We start from the raw sequence: 15,515 nt of genomic DNA, 5'->3' as shown, positions 1-15,515 counted from the left end.
AGGTCCCTTCCAGTCCTAGAATCTATGAATCTATGAATCTATGAAAACATGTCTTGAGATCAGGACGCATTCTTCACTCATCTCCTAGCTGCAGGACATCCTGTCCTGTGGATTTAAATATGCCATATCAAATTCTTCTTTCATTGCAGTAAACTACAAAAAGTTAGTGTGTTTTCTGAATGTGTATTAACAACAAAAGGCCTTGGTCCCAAATATGTAGGGGAAAAAATCCTTAACTAAAATGGCTATTGTGCGTCGGATTGCCTGCAGGGATTGAATGTTTGTTAGCGCGCCAACCCTTTACTTGGCAGCTCATCTGGAATCTGAGTTTGGGTGTTGGGCTCAGTCCCTCGCTCTCTGGGTTGCAGAGGTTAGAAATGTTGCACACACCTAGCATTGCACTCAAGCAAACCCCTCCAACTGACCCAGGAGTACAGTTGGCTGGCTCTAGATGCAGCTGCAAGCAGCCCTTCTTAGCCAGATGGATGGTTCATCCTGACGAGGGGCCTCTGTAATGAGAAAGGATAAAGTGGGGGGAAGGAAGGGGAGTGCCTGAGTGTCCCCCATCCAAATATGTTGTTTTTAAGAAAAAAAAATATTATTCAAAGAATAACAGTAAAGGCCATTGTTTATTTTTGCAGCAACATTTGAAAATGAGGCCCTTAATGCTCATAGCCCTAAATATTTGTTGTTGGTCACGATGATTATATTCTCCTCCCCAGGAGCTTAAAGAAATTTGTCTTATGGGATTTGGAGACTTTATTTGGAACACGAGTATGAATTCTGATTAGAGCAGTGTGCAGTATTAAATAAGGATCTCTTGGTTCTTTCTAATCAGAGTCTGGGATGTGGGTGATTTAAATAAAATGTCTCTCAGTTGTCTGCTTTGGATTTAATGCTGCATAAGCTATATGATGACAATGGTAAGTTTTTCTAATGACTCATACAGTGTGTGCATCGAGAAGATCATTACAGCTGTGGCCGATACCCCTGGGAGGCAGTGGATCAGGTCCTGGGCTTTGTCTGACCTGACCAGAAGTTGGGGAAGTAAGGCTTTAAGCCACCTCTAGGCCCTCCCAATCTCTTCCTGAGGCCACCAGCTGTTGGACAACAGCTCCCATGAGCTATTCTGACAGCTGGGAATCAACTGGTTTCCACAGCACCCTGTCTATGCCTTTTAACTACTTTTGTCCTGGCCACATTTGCTATACATGGGAATCCTACACTGGCCTTATCTCTGGTTTACAGCTGCTTTGCACCAGTAGACAAGAGCAATTGAAAATTTGGGACAAGGCGTTTAGTGCTTAGAGCAGTGTTTCCCAAACTTGGGACACCGCTTGTTTAGGGAAAGCCCCTGGTGGGCTGGACCGGTTTGTTTACCTGCCACATCCGCAGGTTCGGCCGATTGCGACTCTCAGTGGCCGCGGTTCGCTGCTCCAGGCCAATGGGAGCTGCTGGAAGCGGCAGCCAGTACGTCCCTCAGCCCGTGCCACTTCCAGCAGCTCTCATTGGCCTGCAGCAGCGAACCGCGGCCAGTGGGAGCCGCGATCGGCCGAACGTGCGGATGTGGCAGGTAAACAAACCAGCCCGGCCCACCAGGGACTTTCCCTACACAAGCAGTGTCCCAAGTTTGGGAAACACTGGCTTAGAGAAAGGACTGGAATCAGGAGATCTCAGTTCAGTTCCTGTTAGGATGACCAGACAGCAAGTGTGAAAAATCGGGACAGGAGGTGTGTGTGGGGGGGAGGGGGTAATAGGAGCCATAAGAAAAGGACCCCAAAATCAGGACTATCCCTATAAAATCGGGACATCTGGTCACCCTAGTTCCTTTCTCTGCCGCTCAGTTGCTGTGTGATCCTGAGCCAGAAAGTTAACTTCTCTGTGATTTAATCTCTCCATGTGCAAAAGTGGGGCTGATGGATCCCTACCTCCCAGAGATGTTAGTAGGCTAAATGTGTGGTTCAATCTGGACAGTGATTTTGTAAAATTGGCACTAGAGGTCTCATACATATTGTTTCTCAGGCTCCATATCAAAAATGCTCAGTTTACAAGTTAGAAAATAGTTTTTGCCTGAATGGCAATCCTGCAAATTCAGCTTGGAAAACCAAAAAGCCGTCTTTCCCACACATCCCCACCAGTAATATGTATTGTACGCAGAAACAGAATATGGTGGTTGTAGAGTGAGTTAGCTGTAGCCAGGACTCTTAGTTTTTCAATGTAATTTACAATGAAACCTGCATTAAGTGCTACCATTGAATTAAACGACCATATTAAAGTATCCCTTTGCAGTTCAGTTTGACCTTTAACTCTGTGTCATCTCCACCAGGCAAATGAGTTTTGTTGGCCCCGTGTGTGGTAACTGTGGTTTCTAATATTCATTAATGCAGAAGACATGCTGGTTAATTGAGCCCTTTATGGTGCTTTTTGAGGGATGCTAAGCTTCCTTTGTAAAACACTGACATGTTTTTCATGGTTTAGGTTGGGGTCTTTGTGCAGCCAAGGCCCAGTATCCCATTGCTGACATGGTGAAAATGCTTAATGAACAAGGAAAGAAAGTCAGGTAAGTTGCATATAGTGAGCCTCAGCTGGTATAAACTAGTATGGCTCTATTGATTTCAAGGGAGCTCAGCTCTGATTTCAGTGGCGCTATGCTGATTTATACCAGCTAAGGATCTGGCTCACAATGTTGTCATTGAAATAGGCCAGGACAAATACTGTACATCAAACATTAAAAGCAATGATAGAACCTCAATAGGAAATCTTTAGTATGTTTAGTATGACGTGGTAATACACGTGGTAATACACTTTGCCATTCAATACTACAGGCTCAATTTTCAAACTTGAGTGCCTTGGTTAGGGGCGCCAATAAACACTTAAGTCCGCAAATGAGCTAATAGATATTTCTAAAAATGAGTTGCTCTCTCATAGCAAATATGGGTGGGATTTTCAAAAACACCAAAGCAAATTAGAAACACAAATTCCCTGTGGGGGGAAAAATCTCTGCCCACATTAATCAGGAAAACATCTGTGCTGGAAGTCTGCTAGCAGCAAACAGAGCATGAATATGATCTCAGCACTGACAGAGCTCAGGTCTGCCATAGCATTCAGTTGGGAAGTCCAGGCCTATGAATATTTGAGTAGCCTCTGGAATTCAGACATTCATTTTCTTAATATTCGACAAGAATATTAAGTGTTTCAATTCTTGTGTCAAATTCTTGGAAAAGTCTTTTTTTTCCCAGCAGTGGTTGCTTTTTTTTTTTGCAAGTGCATATTAAGAATGTGTATCAATAAGCCACCTCTGCATTAGAAAATGGAATGAATCCTTATCCACATATCTGTTTAAAGTGTTATTTCATTTGTCCTAGGCTCTAATCCCATTCTTGTGTGGTATATACACACACTGCAGATGACACACAGTCTTCATGAGTGATTTAGATTCTGGGGTATGGCTTAAGTGTTAAATGAAATCACCAAATAACATGCCATGACTACATAGTTAATTTTTAACCAACAGGGTGCCCGATGTGAAAGGAGTTCTGTAAGTGTTTCAATTTTCCCTTTCTGGTACTGATTACAGACAGATACATTAATTGCTCTTTCCCAAGTAGCAGTTTCATGACCAGTATTTTATAGCTCTCTCTCTGCATCTGGTTCAGGTATATGAAGTACTGGAACTGGACTGCTTCCACATGTGTAGGATTGCTGACATTTATCAGTCGGCATTTATTAGTTCAGCATGACTTGGTTTCTTTGCTTTCTTGGTTTCCAGGTTTGGTATCCATCCTGTAGCAGGCCGTATGCCAGGACAACTGAATGTACTATTGGCAGAAGCCGGTGTACCTTATGATGTTGTATTAGAAATGGATGAGATAAATGAAGATTTCCCAGGTAAGGGATGAAAGATGATGGCTTAGATTCAAACCATTCTAAATATTTTAACTTTATTTTCTGCTTTTAGTTAGACCAAATGACTATAATTTTATTCCCAGGCAGTATTTTGGTAGGTAGAAGGGTTGACAGTAATGATTTTTAAAGACCAGAATCAAGACTAGATAAGACTAAAGGTTTGTCTGACTCATATAAAAGCCAAGCTATGTCTGACATTACTTAATAGATAATCATAATAGCCACTAGGGTTTTGCTTTAGAGTGAGCAAAATATATGACTTCTTTCATCAAATATGTGTCTGTATTGTGTCAGTGATAAGGGTATCAGGAAAGGCAACCATGTGATATTCTGAATATTGGACAAACAGATGTATGGTGGGAGTTTAAAGTCAGTTTCTCTGATCCCAGTTCAGTCAATGGGAGTTGTAGCAGTGACTTTATGGGAGAAGAGTTATGGCAAAAATGAGTCCTTTTGAAAATCCACCCTCATGTCAGATTTCTGTATCAAGTCCCCTCCCCCTTTTTGCCCTTGCTGTTTGTGGTTTTATGAGGGTATTTTTATGTTTTGATACTATTTGATACCGTAGTGATTATGAAAGATCATCACTCAGAGTGCCTGGGAAGAGACTGCTTATATATAGGATCATTTGTATTATTTAATAGTGGCATAGTATTAATTTGTATCACTACTACCATTATTGTGAGTGGAGTATGAGTGAGCAGGCAGCTGCTCTGCAAGCAGGGGCAGCTCCAGGCACCAGCACACCAAGCGTGTGCCTGGGGCGGCAAGCCGCGGGGGGCGGCCTGCCGGTTACTTTGAGGGCGGCAGTCAGGTTGCCTTCGGCGGCATGCTTGCGGGAGGTCCGCCAGTCCCATGGTTTCGGCAGCAATTCGGCGGCGGGTATGCCGAAGGCGCGGGACTGGTGGACCTCCCGCAGGCACGCCGCCGAAGGCTGCCTCACTGCAGTGCTTGGGGCGGCAAGATACATAGAGCACCCTGTCTGCAAGATGCAATTTCGTTGTAAGACACTCGTGCTTTTCTAATATCTGGTAGAATCTTCCTTTGGGTTCGCTGACATTTGGGGTGGGGAGGTGGAAATTACTGCCCCTTACATATGCCAGGCCCCCTAAATCCCAGGGGAGGGAAGATTCACCAGGAGGGAGGGCTGCTGCCAGTTTTGGTGCCACTTCCCTTCTTCGGGAAGAGGGGGGACAGACAAAGCAGAAAATGAAGCAATGAGGCACTGAAAGGTAAAGAAAGTCCATAAATCATGGAACGCTTGATTTTCTAGAGCAGGGATGTAGCCGAATGACTCACATTGCTCAGATGGAAGAGCAGACCACCTCCAGGGACAGAAGCTTTGCACAAGTACTGTGATGACCTGGCAGCTAAAGAGTGGATAACATTTCAGAGATGAGGGACTTCAGACAAACTTGAAAAGATTTGGTCCAACTTTTCTGAGATCTTTGATTAATTCTTAGTGGATGGAAACTGAAATGTCACTCTCCTTTCTCCTCCCTGCCTTCCTTCCTTCCTTTCCCTCCCTTTCCATGTTCTTTTTGTCTTTTTCTTTTGTTTTTTGTTCTGCCCTATTTTGGGGGGAGGAGGGGAATCAGTAAAATAAAGTGCCTATTCCCTATCACAGACAAGACGTGATGCCTCTGAAAAGAAGACTAAGGCATCAGGAAGTAGCAAGAGTGTTAGGGAGGCAAAAGTCCCTTAACTTTAAGGTAGGAAAGTAAGAGGGAAGGGAGCTATGGTCTCTTTTGCGTGGCAATGTAGTGTTTCTAGCTTAGACTGCATGTATCTTACATATGCCAGGCCCCCTAAATCCCAGGGGAGGGAAGATTCACCAGGAGGGAGGGCTGCTGCCAGTTTTGGTGCCACTTCCCTTCTTCCTCAGCACAACTCCCGGAAGCAGCACCATGTTCCCCCTCTGGCTCCTATGCGTAGGGGCAGCCAGAGGGTTCCGTGCGCTGCCCTCACCCCAAGAGCCAGCTTCACAGCTCCCATTGGCTGGGAACCATGGCACATGGGAGTTGCAGGGGCGGCACCTGCAGACAGGACAGCACGCAGAACTGCCTGGCCGCGTTTCTGTGTAGGAGCCAGAGCGGGGACATGCCGCTGCTTCCAGGAGCAGCTTGAAGTAAGCGCTGCCCGGAACTTGCACCCCTGACCCCCTCCCATGCCCCAACCCCCTCCACAGCCCTGATCCCCCTCCCACCCTCCAAACTCCTTGGTCCCAGCCCGAAGAACCCTCCTGTACCCCCAGCCCCACTCCAGAGCCTGAACCACTAGCCGGAGCCCTCACCCCCCCCACCCCCACACTCCAACCTCCTGCCCCAGCCCTGATCCCCCTTCCGCCCTCTGAACCCCTCAGTCCCAGCCCAGAGCACCCTCCTGTACCCCAAAGCCCTCTTCCCCAGCCCCATCCCAGAGCCCACACCCCCAGCCGGAGCTCTCAACTGTCTTCCCCAGCCTGATCTCTCTCCCACCCTCTGAACCCCTCAGTCCCAGCCCAGAGCACCATCCTACACCCCAAACCCCTCAGCCCCACCCCAGATCCTTCACCCCCAGCCGGAACCATCACACCTCCCCTCTGCACTCCTACCCCCTTCCCCAGCCCGGAGCACCCTCCTGCATCCCAAATCCCTCATCCCCAGCCCCACCCCAGAGCCCCCTCCCACCTCCCAACCCCCTGAGCCAGCCTCGTGAAAATGAGCGAGTGAGGGTGGGGAGAGTGAGTGACAGAGGGAAGGGGGATGTAGTGAGCGGGGGTGGGGCCTCGGAGAAAGGGGCAGGGGGCAGAGCAGGGGTGTTCGGTTTTGTGCGAGTATACAGTTGGCAACTCTAGCATGGATATGTAAACCAGGAAAGATGCAGGAAGCTCCTCCCCTTGCATACACAGGGGACAGGCAGACTGAGTACAAATGCCCACTCTCTCTGATGGCAAGTGGCTTGAAAGTGTGGCTGAGCACAGTTAGCATCCACTTATGCTCAGTGAACTGCACTGCGCAGAGGGCATGCCCCACCCCTTAAAGCTCTGAGCACACAACTTCAGCATCCCCCACACGCATTCTACTTGCTTCATCAATATTAGAAGATAAGAGGAGATCCCACTGCCAGCTACTCAAAGTAGTTTTTGATGCTCTGACATCACCATCAGGTAATGTTTTATGGCTGTGCAATGGATCACAGGGTTGGACGCACTGGTACCTCTGTGTGTGTGTTTAAAAGAAAGCGAACTGACGTCACTTCCATGAATTAGCAGCTTATCCCTGTCAAACTGCTGCTCCAGCAATGCTTCAAGGTAAAACAACTCCAGGCAGTTTAGAAAAAAGCTGTGACAGGAGGCAATAGTGGAGTTATACATGGAGAGATGAAAGGAAGGGAAAGAATATTTTCAAAATTAGATCCTTACATTGTACAGAAATGAATAGATGGAGCTACAACTCCATCTTGGAATTCTGGTGGTCACATAAATCACTTGACCTGCAACAGGAATACTCCCCTAATTTCAACCTCTCCATCCCCTGATAACAACAATAAAAAAACCCTAGATGCATAAAGAATAGGTGTCATAAAAATAATTGTAATATCCGATAGTCTATGCCACAATTGATTGATCTTGAAATGTGACAACTGCCGCTGTTGGCCTTCTTGGCAACAAGGGCACAATGCTGACTCATATCCAGTTTCTCATCCAGTGTAATCCCCAGGCCCTTTTCTGCAGAACTGCTGCTTAGCCAGTCAGTCCCCAGCCTGTAGCAGTGCATGGTTATAATCGTTTTCATTAGCCCATGTATTTGCCAAGATTCAGCTCTGGGTTTGACACAAATGGATGGGCCTAACTTATTTTCATTTAGAGTAAACAGTGAACTATCAACATTTAATGCATGTTTGATTTGTGTGTTTTGGTGTCGCTGTGATAAAGGAAAGGCAGCTGCAAGTTCTAAAACATTTGTAACATATTTCTATTCTGTCTCAGAAACGGACTTGGCTCTGGTCATTGGTGCAAATGACACAGTAAACTCTGCAGCACAGGAAGATCCCAATTCTATTATTGCTGGCATGCCTGTACTGGAGGTCTGGAAAGCTAAGCAGGTACTTAAAAACAATCAAAGTTGACTGAAGTCTGCACAATTGATGTTTAAGGAATGTATCTCTGTCTCTCAGGAGAAATGCTGACTTGCACTAAAGACAAAGAAAGAGGTTTTTTTCTGAATACACATGCAAGGAGTATGCACGTAGGTGCATCTGTCTAACAGTATACGGCAGATACACAAGACGGGCCCAACTCTGCAGACAATTTGGATATGGAATTCCCAGTCATTTCAACAGGAGGGTCCACATGATGAGCCCTACAGGGTTAAGCTTACAGTGAAATGCTTGATTTGACAAGAGATGCTCTGTCCTGCTCTCATTGATGCCAATGGGAGTTTTGTCATTGACTTTAAAAAGAGCAGGATTGGCTCCTGGATTATATAGCATTTAAAAGGCATTTCTTCTTTAATGGATTTTGCTTTTAAAATTTAGAATGAGCCAAAATACACTTCATTAGTGTTACAAATCTTCTTCCAAAGAGCTGTGTTTCAGTGTATTCCCCAAAAGCTAAAAATCTATTGTTGAATAAATTACTCACAAATAAGGTTTTTATATTATTTGACCAGATCTCGGCATAAGGGACTGCAGAACTTTGACTTAGTGTATCAGAAGCTTGTGTACATTTGCAAACCCATAGCTTTTCACTTTCAATTTTCCTCTCACTGGTCTGCTGTATTCACAGGCAATGGTGTTGGGTATGTACTTTATATCCACAGTGTCTCCATTCACAGTGAACTGTGTGGGGTTTCAGCAAATTCTGTATGGGAGGGAATTTCAGATCTAAAGGTAAAATTCAGGGCAGGTAAAAATGGCAGCACATATCTGACGGACACATCCACAAAGGAAAAGAACCAGTTTTGAAATTCTACTTTTAATTCATTGCCTTAAATATAACCCATTCTATGTATAAGACAGGTTAACTAACTCATTTTAATTCAAACCTCATGTTCTCAAAAGTTCTATGGCTATTTAAAGCCATAAAACTTGTACAAGTATAGATATTAGCATGTAACACAATTTAAGATTATATAAAAACTGTGTGATGGGGTGTATGGTGAAGATGACAACGGCACTAAATGACAGGCATACAGATGTTAGAATTAAAAGCAACCTCTTAAAACACAGCAAAATGTGGACAAGTATATGGGGAAAATTGGGATCTCCATGTTAGTCAGCCCATGCTAAACTTGTTTTGTTATGTTTCAGTTAGACAATATTCCAGCAGGTTGTGTTCTCACACAGTAAAGGTTTAGTTCTGATCTCAGATTGGAATGTTAGAACATTTACAAGATACTTGATATTGTTTGTATGCAGGTAACATTAAGATACAGTAAATAATTGCATGAAACAAGCAATTTTTAATTGTTGAAATATGCACCTAAGCAGCAAAATGTTAGTAACATCTCTGGGTATGAAAGCATCATTTTGATAGGTTTAATGAGATAAATTATAGAAAATATATGTTTGACTTTACTCTGCATGTCTCACATTCAGAGTAGTACACACCACGTATCTGGCAACAGATTTTGGCCCTTACCCAGAAAATTAACAGTGTTTCAGGTATCACATTACATCATATCCAACATGGATTATTGTTTAATGAAATACTATTGCAGTCAAACTGGCTTGTGCTGTGATCATATTAGATCTCAGAAGCAAAGTTGGTCTGGTCAGAACTTGGATAATTTAAGGGGGCAAAACCCAGCTGCTGTGGAAAAGGTAATTCAGTTTAGCACTTTTCCCAATCTGTTGAATCCAATGCCTAGTGTCAGGGAGCACTGTCATGCTGGAGGTACTGCTTGAGATTTTGCACATCTGATTAGGGAATTTCATGGCTAAATCCTTTAGTCACCTTTGTGAATCTCAACCAGGGTTCTTTGGCAGTTACATGAAACGGAATCATTAAAAGACCCAATGGCAGTTAGCATAAATTAGGCAAATTAACATGTCTTGGTCAAATGCTGATTTGGGTAGTTACATTTTGCCTACCTAATTTCCTCTTGCACTTTCAATTGTATAGAATGCTCTTAATTTGCTTTTCTTAACTGTCCTTTAGTTTTTCCGTGTGCTGCTAAACAGCCACCGCCTTCCACCCACTGGTGGCTGCAGATCTGGAGGAGGAGATTCTTGTTCAGTTTCTCTATCAGTTTAAACCACAGTACAATCTTTCAGGATGGAAGGTGGCACATAAATGTGAGGTCTGAGACTAGTTAGATATGGGCATGCAAAAGTCAATATAAAATGTATGCCAATATTGCTGGTATGCAATTTTGTTTGAGCCAATGCATTTAATACATGCCAAGATTTGAGATTTTATAATATATGTAACATGTTATTTTAAAAACTATTACTTTAACTACATCCTCCATGAGAACATACTGAAAGTTTTTATTTCATTTAATTCTTTCATGCTGCTATTTCCCTCCCCAGGTCATCGTCATGAAGCGTACACTGGGAGTTGGGTATGCTGCAGTTGACAATCCCATTTTTTACAAACCTAACACTGCAATGCTGCTTGGGGATGCAAAGAAAACATGTGATGCTTTACAAGGCAAGATTAGGGAAATGTATTATACTCATTAACACTGATATTCAGAATTGTATAAGGGTACTAGATATAATTTATATATTTCAGTAAATAGTTTGGAGGCGTATCCAGCACCTTATTTATATGCAACCATTTCAAAAATAAAAGAGCATCCAAACATAACAAATTAGCTCTTAGACTGATTGGTGATTTATGTGCCTTAGTACACACAAATATAAGTCCCTGTATTTAATAATAATAATAATAAAAACACTTTTGCTCCCGTGGTGTTGCAGATTAATTATTTCTCTAATCTTGCAGCCTCAGATACAGCACTTTGGTTTTCTCTCTGTCTTCTCTTTATGTTCAAAGAGACAGAAATTATCACAGAAAAGCTTTGGTTTTCCTACTCCTACTAATGAATAGATCCTTGGTGCAAAACAATGCTTTGTAATAGTATCAATGTGAACCTCAGTATAGCACCAGGAAGATTTACATATTTGCTTTATTTTTTAAATGTCATTATTGTGTAGAGGAAGTATTTACTGCTCCTTTACACATCCTGGTAAGAACCAGGATGAGTACTGGCATATAGCATTGCAGGCTGAGCTGCACTTCACACATACATAGCCAGAGTAATCTGCCATTGCTTGTGGGTATGTGGGGCAAGGGTTCCTGGAGTTAGCAGTGTAGCCTCCCATGCCGGCTACTCCACTCTACAGTTCATCCATAGCTCTTTCTTGGGTCATTCCATTCCTGTATGTGCAGATCCTGAGGATTCTTACTTTGCCCACTCTCACTGCCATCTTCCATGCCGGGCTATTACAAAGACCACCTCAGTGATGTATAGGAGGTGTTGAGATACCCTACCCAACTCTTCTGCTGGCAGACTCCCCCACTTACATGGATGCCTAAATAAGTCAGAGGGACTTACCTCTTCTGAATCCGGGTGAGCTTCATCCATACTTTATTTATTCTAAAAATGATTCCAGAACTAACTGGAATAAAGGAAGCCCAGACACTCAAGCTAATAGCAGCAGCAGCACAAAGCAGCATTCATGCTATGAACATGGCAACCAAACAACAGATTTCTAGGAAAAGTGAATTAACAGCTCTCTATGCAGGTAAGATCATTGAGATCAAGGCAAGCATGGATGCATGATTATACCATTGGACAAACAGTGTGTATGGCAGACAGATTTAGATGGGCTCCAAAATGTGCATAAGATGCATATTGATTTTCCTAGGAAATATCTATCAACTCTACATGCTGCCAGGTGCTATTCTGTAAAGTAAAAAAGCAGATGAACTGGAAATTTATATCAGAAGCCTCTTGACAGAACTATTTATGTGCGTATCCCAACACAAAAATGCTTTTCCTTATGTGCTTCTCTAAACTGGTGACAAAGCCTATTCTAGAACTGATGCAAAGTTTTAGTGCTAACGTTTAAAGCCTTATGTGTGCTGAATCTGGCTAGCTTAGAGAGCACCACTCTCTTCAATAGCCACCTTGGTGTGATCAGCGGGATGCTATGACTGATCCCAGAATGAAACTTTTGGTGGCTGGGCATTCTCAGTCACAGTCCTCTGACTGTGAAATTCCTTCCTACCAGGCTGAGGACGAAGGCTCAGGGGATCCATAAAGTAGTAGATACCTATTTTATAAGTGGGGAAACTGAGGCACAGAGTCGTATAGCATCAGTGATAGAGCTGGTACTAGAACCCAGCTAAATTGGTGGGACACTTTCTGTTCTGTCCACTATGCTATGGGGCCTCTCTGGGCACTCCATAGCGGCAGTCGTAAGCTGAAGTGTTCGTAATAAAATTATGGTTGGGATAAGCTAATAATTGTTAAGTTTGAATCAGGATTTCCATTTTAAAAAACAGTCTACAAAATGCCTGTGTTTTCAGTGAGAGGATCAGATCCAAATGCTTATTGTATTTTATGAACTACTTGAATTGTCTATGGCAGTTTATGGTGAAAAAAATGTTAGTTATGTGTGTGTGTTTTTTTTTTAAAGAACGTACCATGTGACTAATTTTTCTTTAGATTCCTTTTTAAAATGCTCTAGAACAGTCTGAGATATGAAAGTAAATATATCATTCTTTGCAATGAGTAGACTGGATGAATGGTTGTTAAAAATTGCAATCCACTTTATATAAACAGTTTTTGAAGATTAAAACATGACTTTCTGAATGTCAATGTTGATACAGTGTTATCAATCAAAGGCAACATTGTTACTAATGACAAAGGAGCATAGAAGTTACATTAAACAATGTCACTGAAGACAAACAATAATAATAATAATTTAGGAGTTATGTCAACACATTGTCAGAGACTGTCACACACAGCCTTAATAGTGACCTCATACTCTCTTGTAACAGCAGAACACCACATCTCATGGTCACATAGGCTATTCAATGGGAAAGTTGCTATGCTTTAATATTGCTAAGATCACCATTAAGATTCTTTGTCACAAAACAAATTGTGTAAATTTGGGGCTGGTATTGCTTTTTGGTATGTGCTGACATGGAAGTCAGTGCCTCGACGTATATTTATGGCATTGTAGGTGATGTGAAGCTGGCAAGGAATGGTTTGCTCTTTACTCCTTAGTTCTGTGCTTTCAAAGATCTGGGTGGGGTGTGTCTTAAGGTAACCTTGCCTTTCATTAAACAACAATTTTTTGTGTTAACATACTCAGCCTTAATCATACTTAATTTAGATACGAACTAATTATGTCCTGGAGGTTGCAGAAGTAATGGAATCCATGATTTCCAGGGACTTCAGTGACATTGGGGCCTCACAGCAGCCCAGCCACCGGTGGCAGCACGGGACCTCCCCGCAGGGTGGCAGGGGATCCCTGGCAGCTCCCCAGCTCCCATGGGGGAATCCCCCAGAATGCCCTAGTTGCTGCCGGCGGGGGATCCCCCAGAGAACCCCCATCTCCCACAGGTGGCAGGTGATGCCCCAGAGCTCCCCACCTGCCAGTGGCAGAGGACCTCACAGATCCCAGCCTGGGTCAGGGGTCCCTCCCAGCCAATGGGCAGGGGTGGAGGCCACACCTCCCTGCTGCTGCATGCAGGGGGGCAGGGTGCTGGACCTCCTCCCTCCCTGTTTCATTGGGGCTGTTTTTAGTAAAAGTCAGGGACAGGTCGCGGCTTCCGTGAATTTTTATTCATTGACCGTGACCTGTCCCTGACTTTTACTAAAAATATCCATAACAAAATTGTAGCCTTAATTATGATTGCTAAATATTTTTAATGTGCTCAAACAAAAACTACAGTATGAAGTGTATTTTGGGAAGACAGTTTGATCAGAACCACACACTACATTGCATGTGGTACTGTAGGGGCATGTGAAACAGTTAGAGTACTAATAAGACTTTATAATAAGGACTCAAAAAGCTAAATAGGATTTGAAACAGGTGGTAGACAAAAGGTTTGTATCAGATAAGTAAACAAATGTTTGGGGGAGAGGGCAAGAGTTTGCCACATCCCTCTCTTTTCCACCCCATAGGTCATCTCCCATTTGCTGACCATATCTTTTTAAAATATATATATGTTGTGTTCTTTAGCTATCACTAGTTCTTTCAGCAGCTGAAGAGAAATGAAAGAAAAAAACTTGAGAAAACAGAAATCTGGAGCAAGAACCAAAGAGCTTGAAGAGAATATACCTTCCCTTAGAAGGGAAATGGAGCTAAAGAAACGAGTCCTTGCATCTGTTAAAGCAGAGATGGCAAAGGCCTGTGCTCACTGGAACACACAAAAGCAAGAAGAAATCCTCTACAGGAACTACCGTGCAATCTTAGATGGTTACAGAAATAAAATTAAGGAGGTGCTTGCAACAGCCAAGGAAGATCTTATGAAGCAGAAAAATGAATTGCTTATTCAGAAAGAGGCACAACTAAATGAGAATTGGCAGCTAGGGAAACTAAGAGACTCTGGGAGGAAATTCACCAATCCGAGGAAGAGATTCTGATTGAACTTGAGTTCCTGTTAGGAGAAGAAATCCATGACGAATTAGTCAAGAGCACAAATAATAAGCACACTTGGCAGTACAAATGATCGAGTAGTGCCTTCAATTAAACTACCAATACAAGGAAAAGCTAAAGGCTTCCTTACAGAAGGCTTAATAAATAAGTGGAAAAAAGAGGATTACAGGTATAGCTTTGGTGACATTTTAAATATTTAAGCCAGACAAATTCGAATTAGAAATAAGCACATTTTTAACAGAGAGTGTGATTAGGCATTGGAACAAACTCCCAAGGGAAGTGGTGGATTCTCCACCTCTTGATGCCTTGATATCAAGACTGGAGACCTTTCTGGAAGAGATACTTTAGTTAAACTCAAGTTATTGGGCTCAACACAGGGGTAATTAGGTGAAATTCTATGAACTGTGTTACCCAGGTGGTTAGACTAGCTGATCAAATGGTCCCTTCTAGCATTCAAATCTAAGAATAAAAGGATGAACGCACATCTTCAACCTTCTAGCATTCAAATCTAAGAATAAAAGGATGAATGCACATCTTCAACCTGAGACTGGTGACTCCTGTACTTCTCTCCAGGAAAAGGAATAGCTTTTCACAACTTTCTACAGCCACATTCAGGAGTGGATCTAGTGCCCCTATTAACCAAACATGGAAGAGAACCCACTTTCCTCTCCACTTCTGGCAAAAAAAAAAAAAAATGAAAAATCTTTTTTAGGACACAGGCAAAAGCAGGATTCCAGCACTGCAGATGAATGGACTAGACTACAGGTAAGATGGCTCTTTGCACTTTTATCACCACAGTTGTACTTGCTACTCATGGCAAACTCTCTATTCCCTTCAGGTACCAGAGGTGCTTCAACTTAAGGCGGTCAGATGGCCTTGTGTTCAGAAAACAGGGATGTATCTCCTTTTACTCCTGTATCTTGAAACCTTTTAGGTTGCTGCTAGACCAAGTTTAAGCCTGTCTTTTCCCCTCACTCCAGATGTTGTCTCTTAGTACCTCCCTG

The 15,515-nt window shown here is 43.0% G+C and overlaps 1 protein-coding gene across 1 annotated transcript in view; it reads left to right on the top strand.

Moving 5' to 3' along the window:
• The window catches only part of LOC112102551 (NAD(P) transhydrogenase, mitochondrial-like), a 73,661-nt gene extending 62,858 nt beyond the window's left edge, over positions 1 to 10,803 (top strand). The window contains exons 19-22 of the mRNA XM_024193910.2: positions 2,479 to 2,560; positions 3,770 to 3,888; positions 7,877 to 7,992; positions 10,423 to 10,803. Coding sequence (XP_024049678.1) covers positions 2,479 to 2,560; positions 3,770 to 3,888; positions 7,877 to 7,992; positions 10,423 to 10,575 — 470 coding nt within the window. The 3' untranslated portion in view covers positions 10,576 to 10,803. The remainder of the gene's footprint in view (positions 1 to 2,478; positions 2,561 to 3,769; positions 3,889 to 7,876; positions 7,993 to 10,422) is intronic.
• Positions 10,804 to 15,515: the final 4,712 nt, after the last annotated feature.

The sequence above is a fragment of the Terrapene carolina genome, unplaced genomic scaffold (genome assembly GCF_002925995.2).
Source record: "Terrapene carolina triunguis isolate 2854851 unplaced genomic scaffold, T_m_triunguis-2.0 Scaffold67, whole genome shotgun sequence".
In the NCBI taxonomy this organism is placed as follows: domain Eukaryota; kingdom Metazoa; phylum Chordata; order Testudines; family Emydidae; genus Terrapene; species Terrapene triunguis.
Note: the sequence above shows the minus strand (reverse complement) of the source record. Positions and strands in the feature narration are given on the sequence as shown.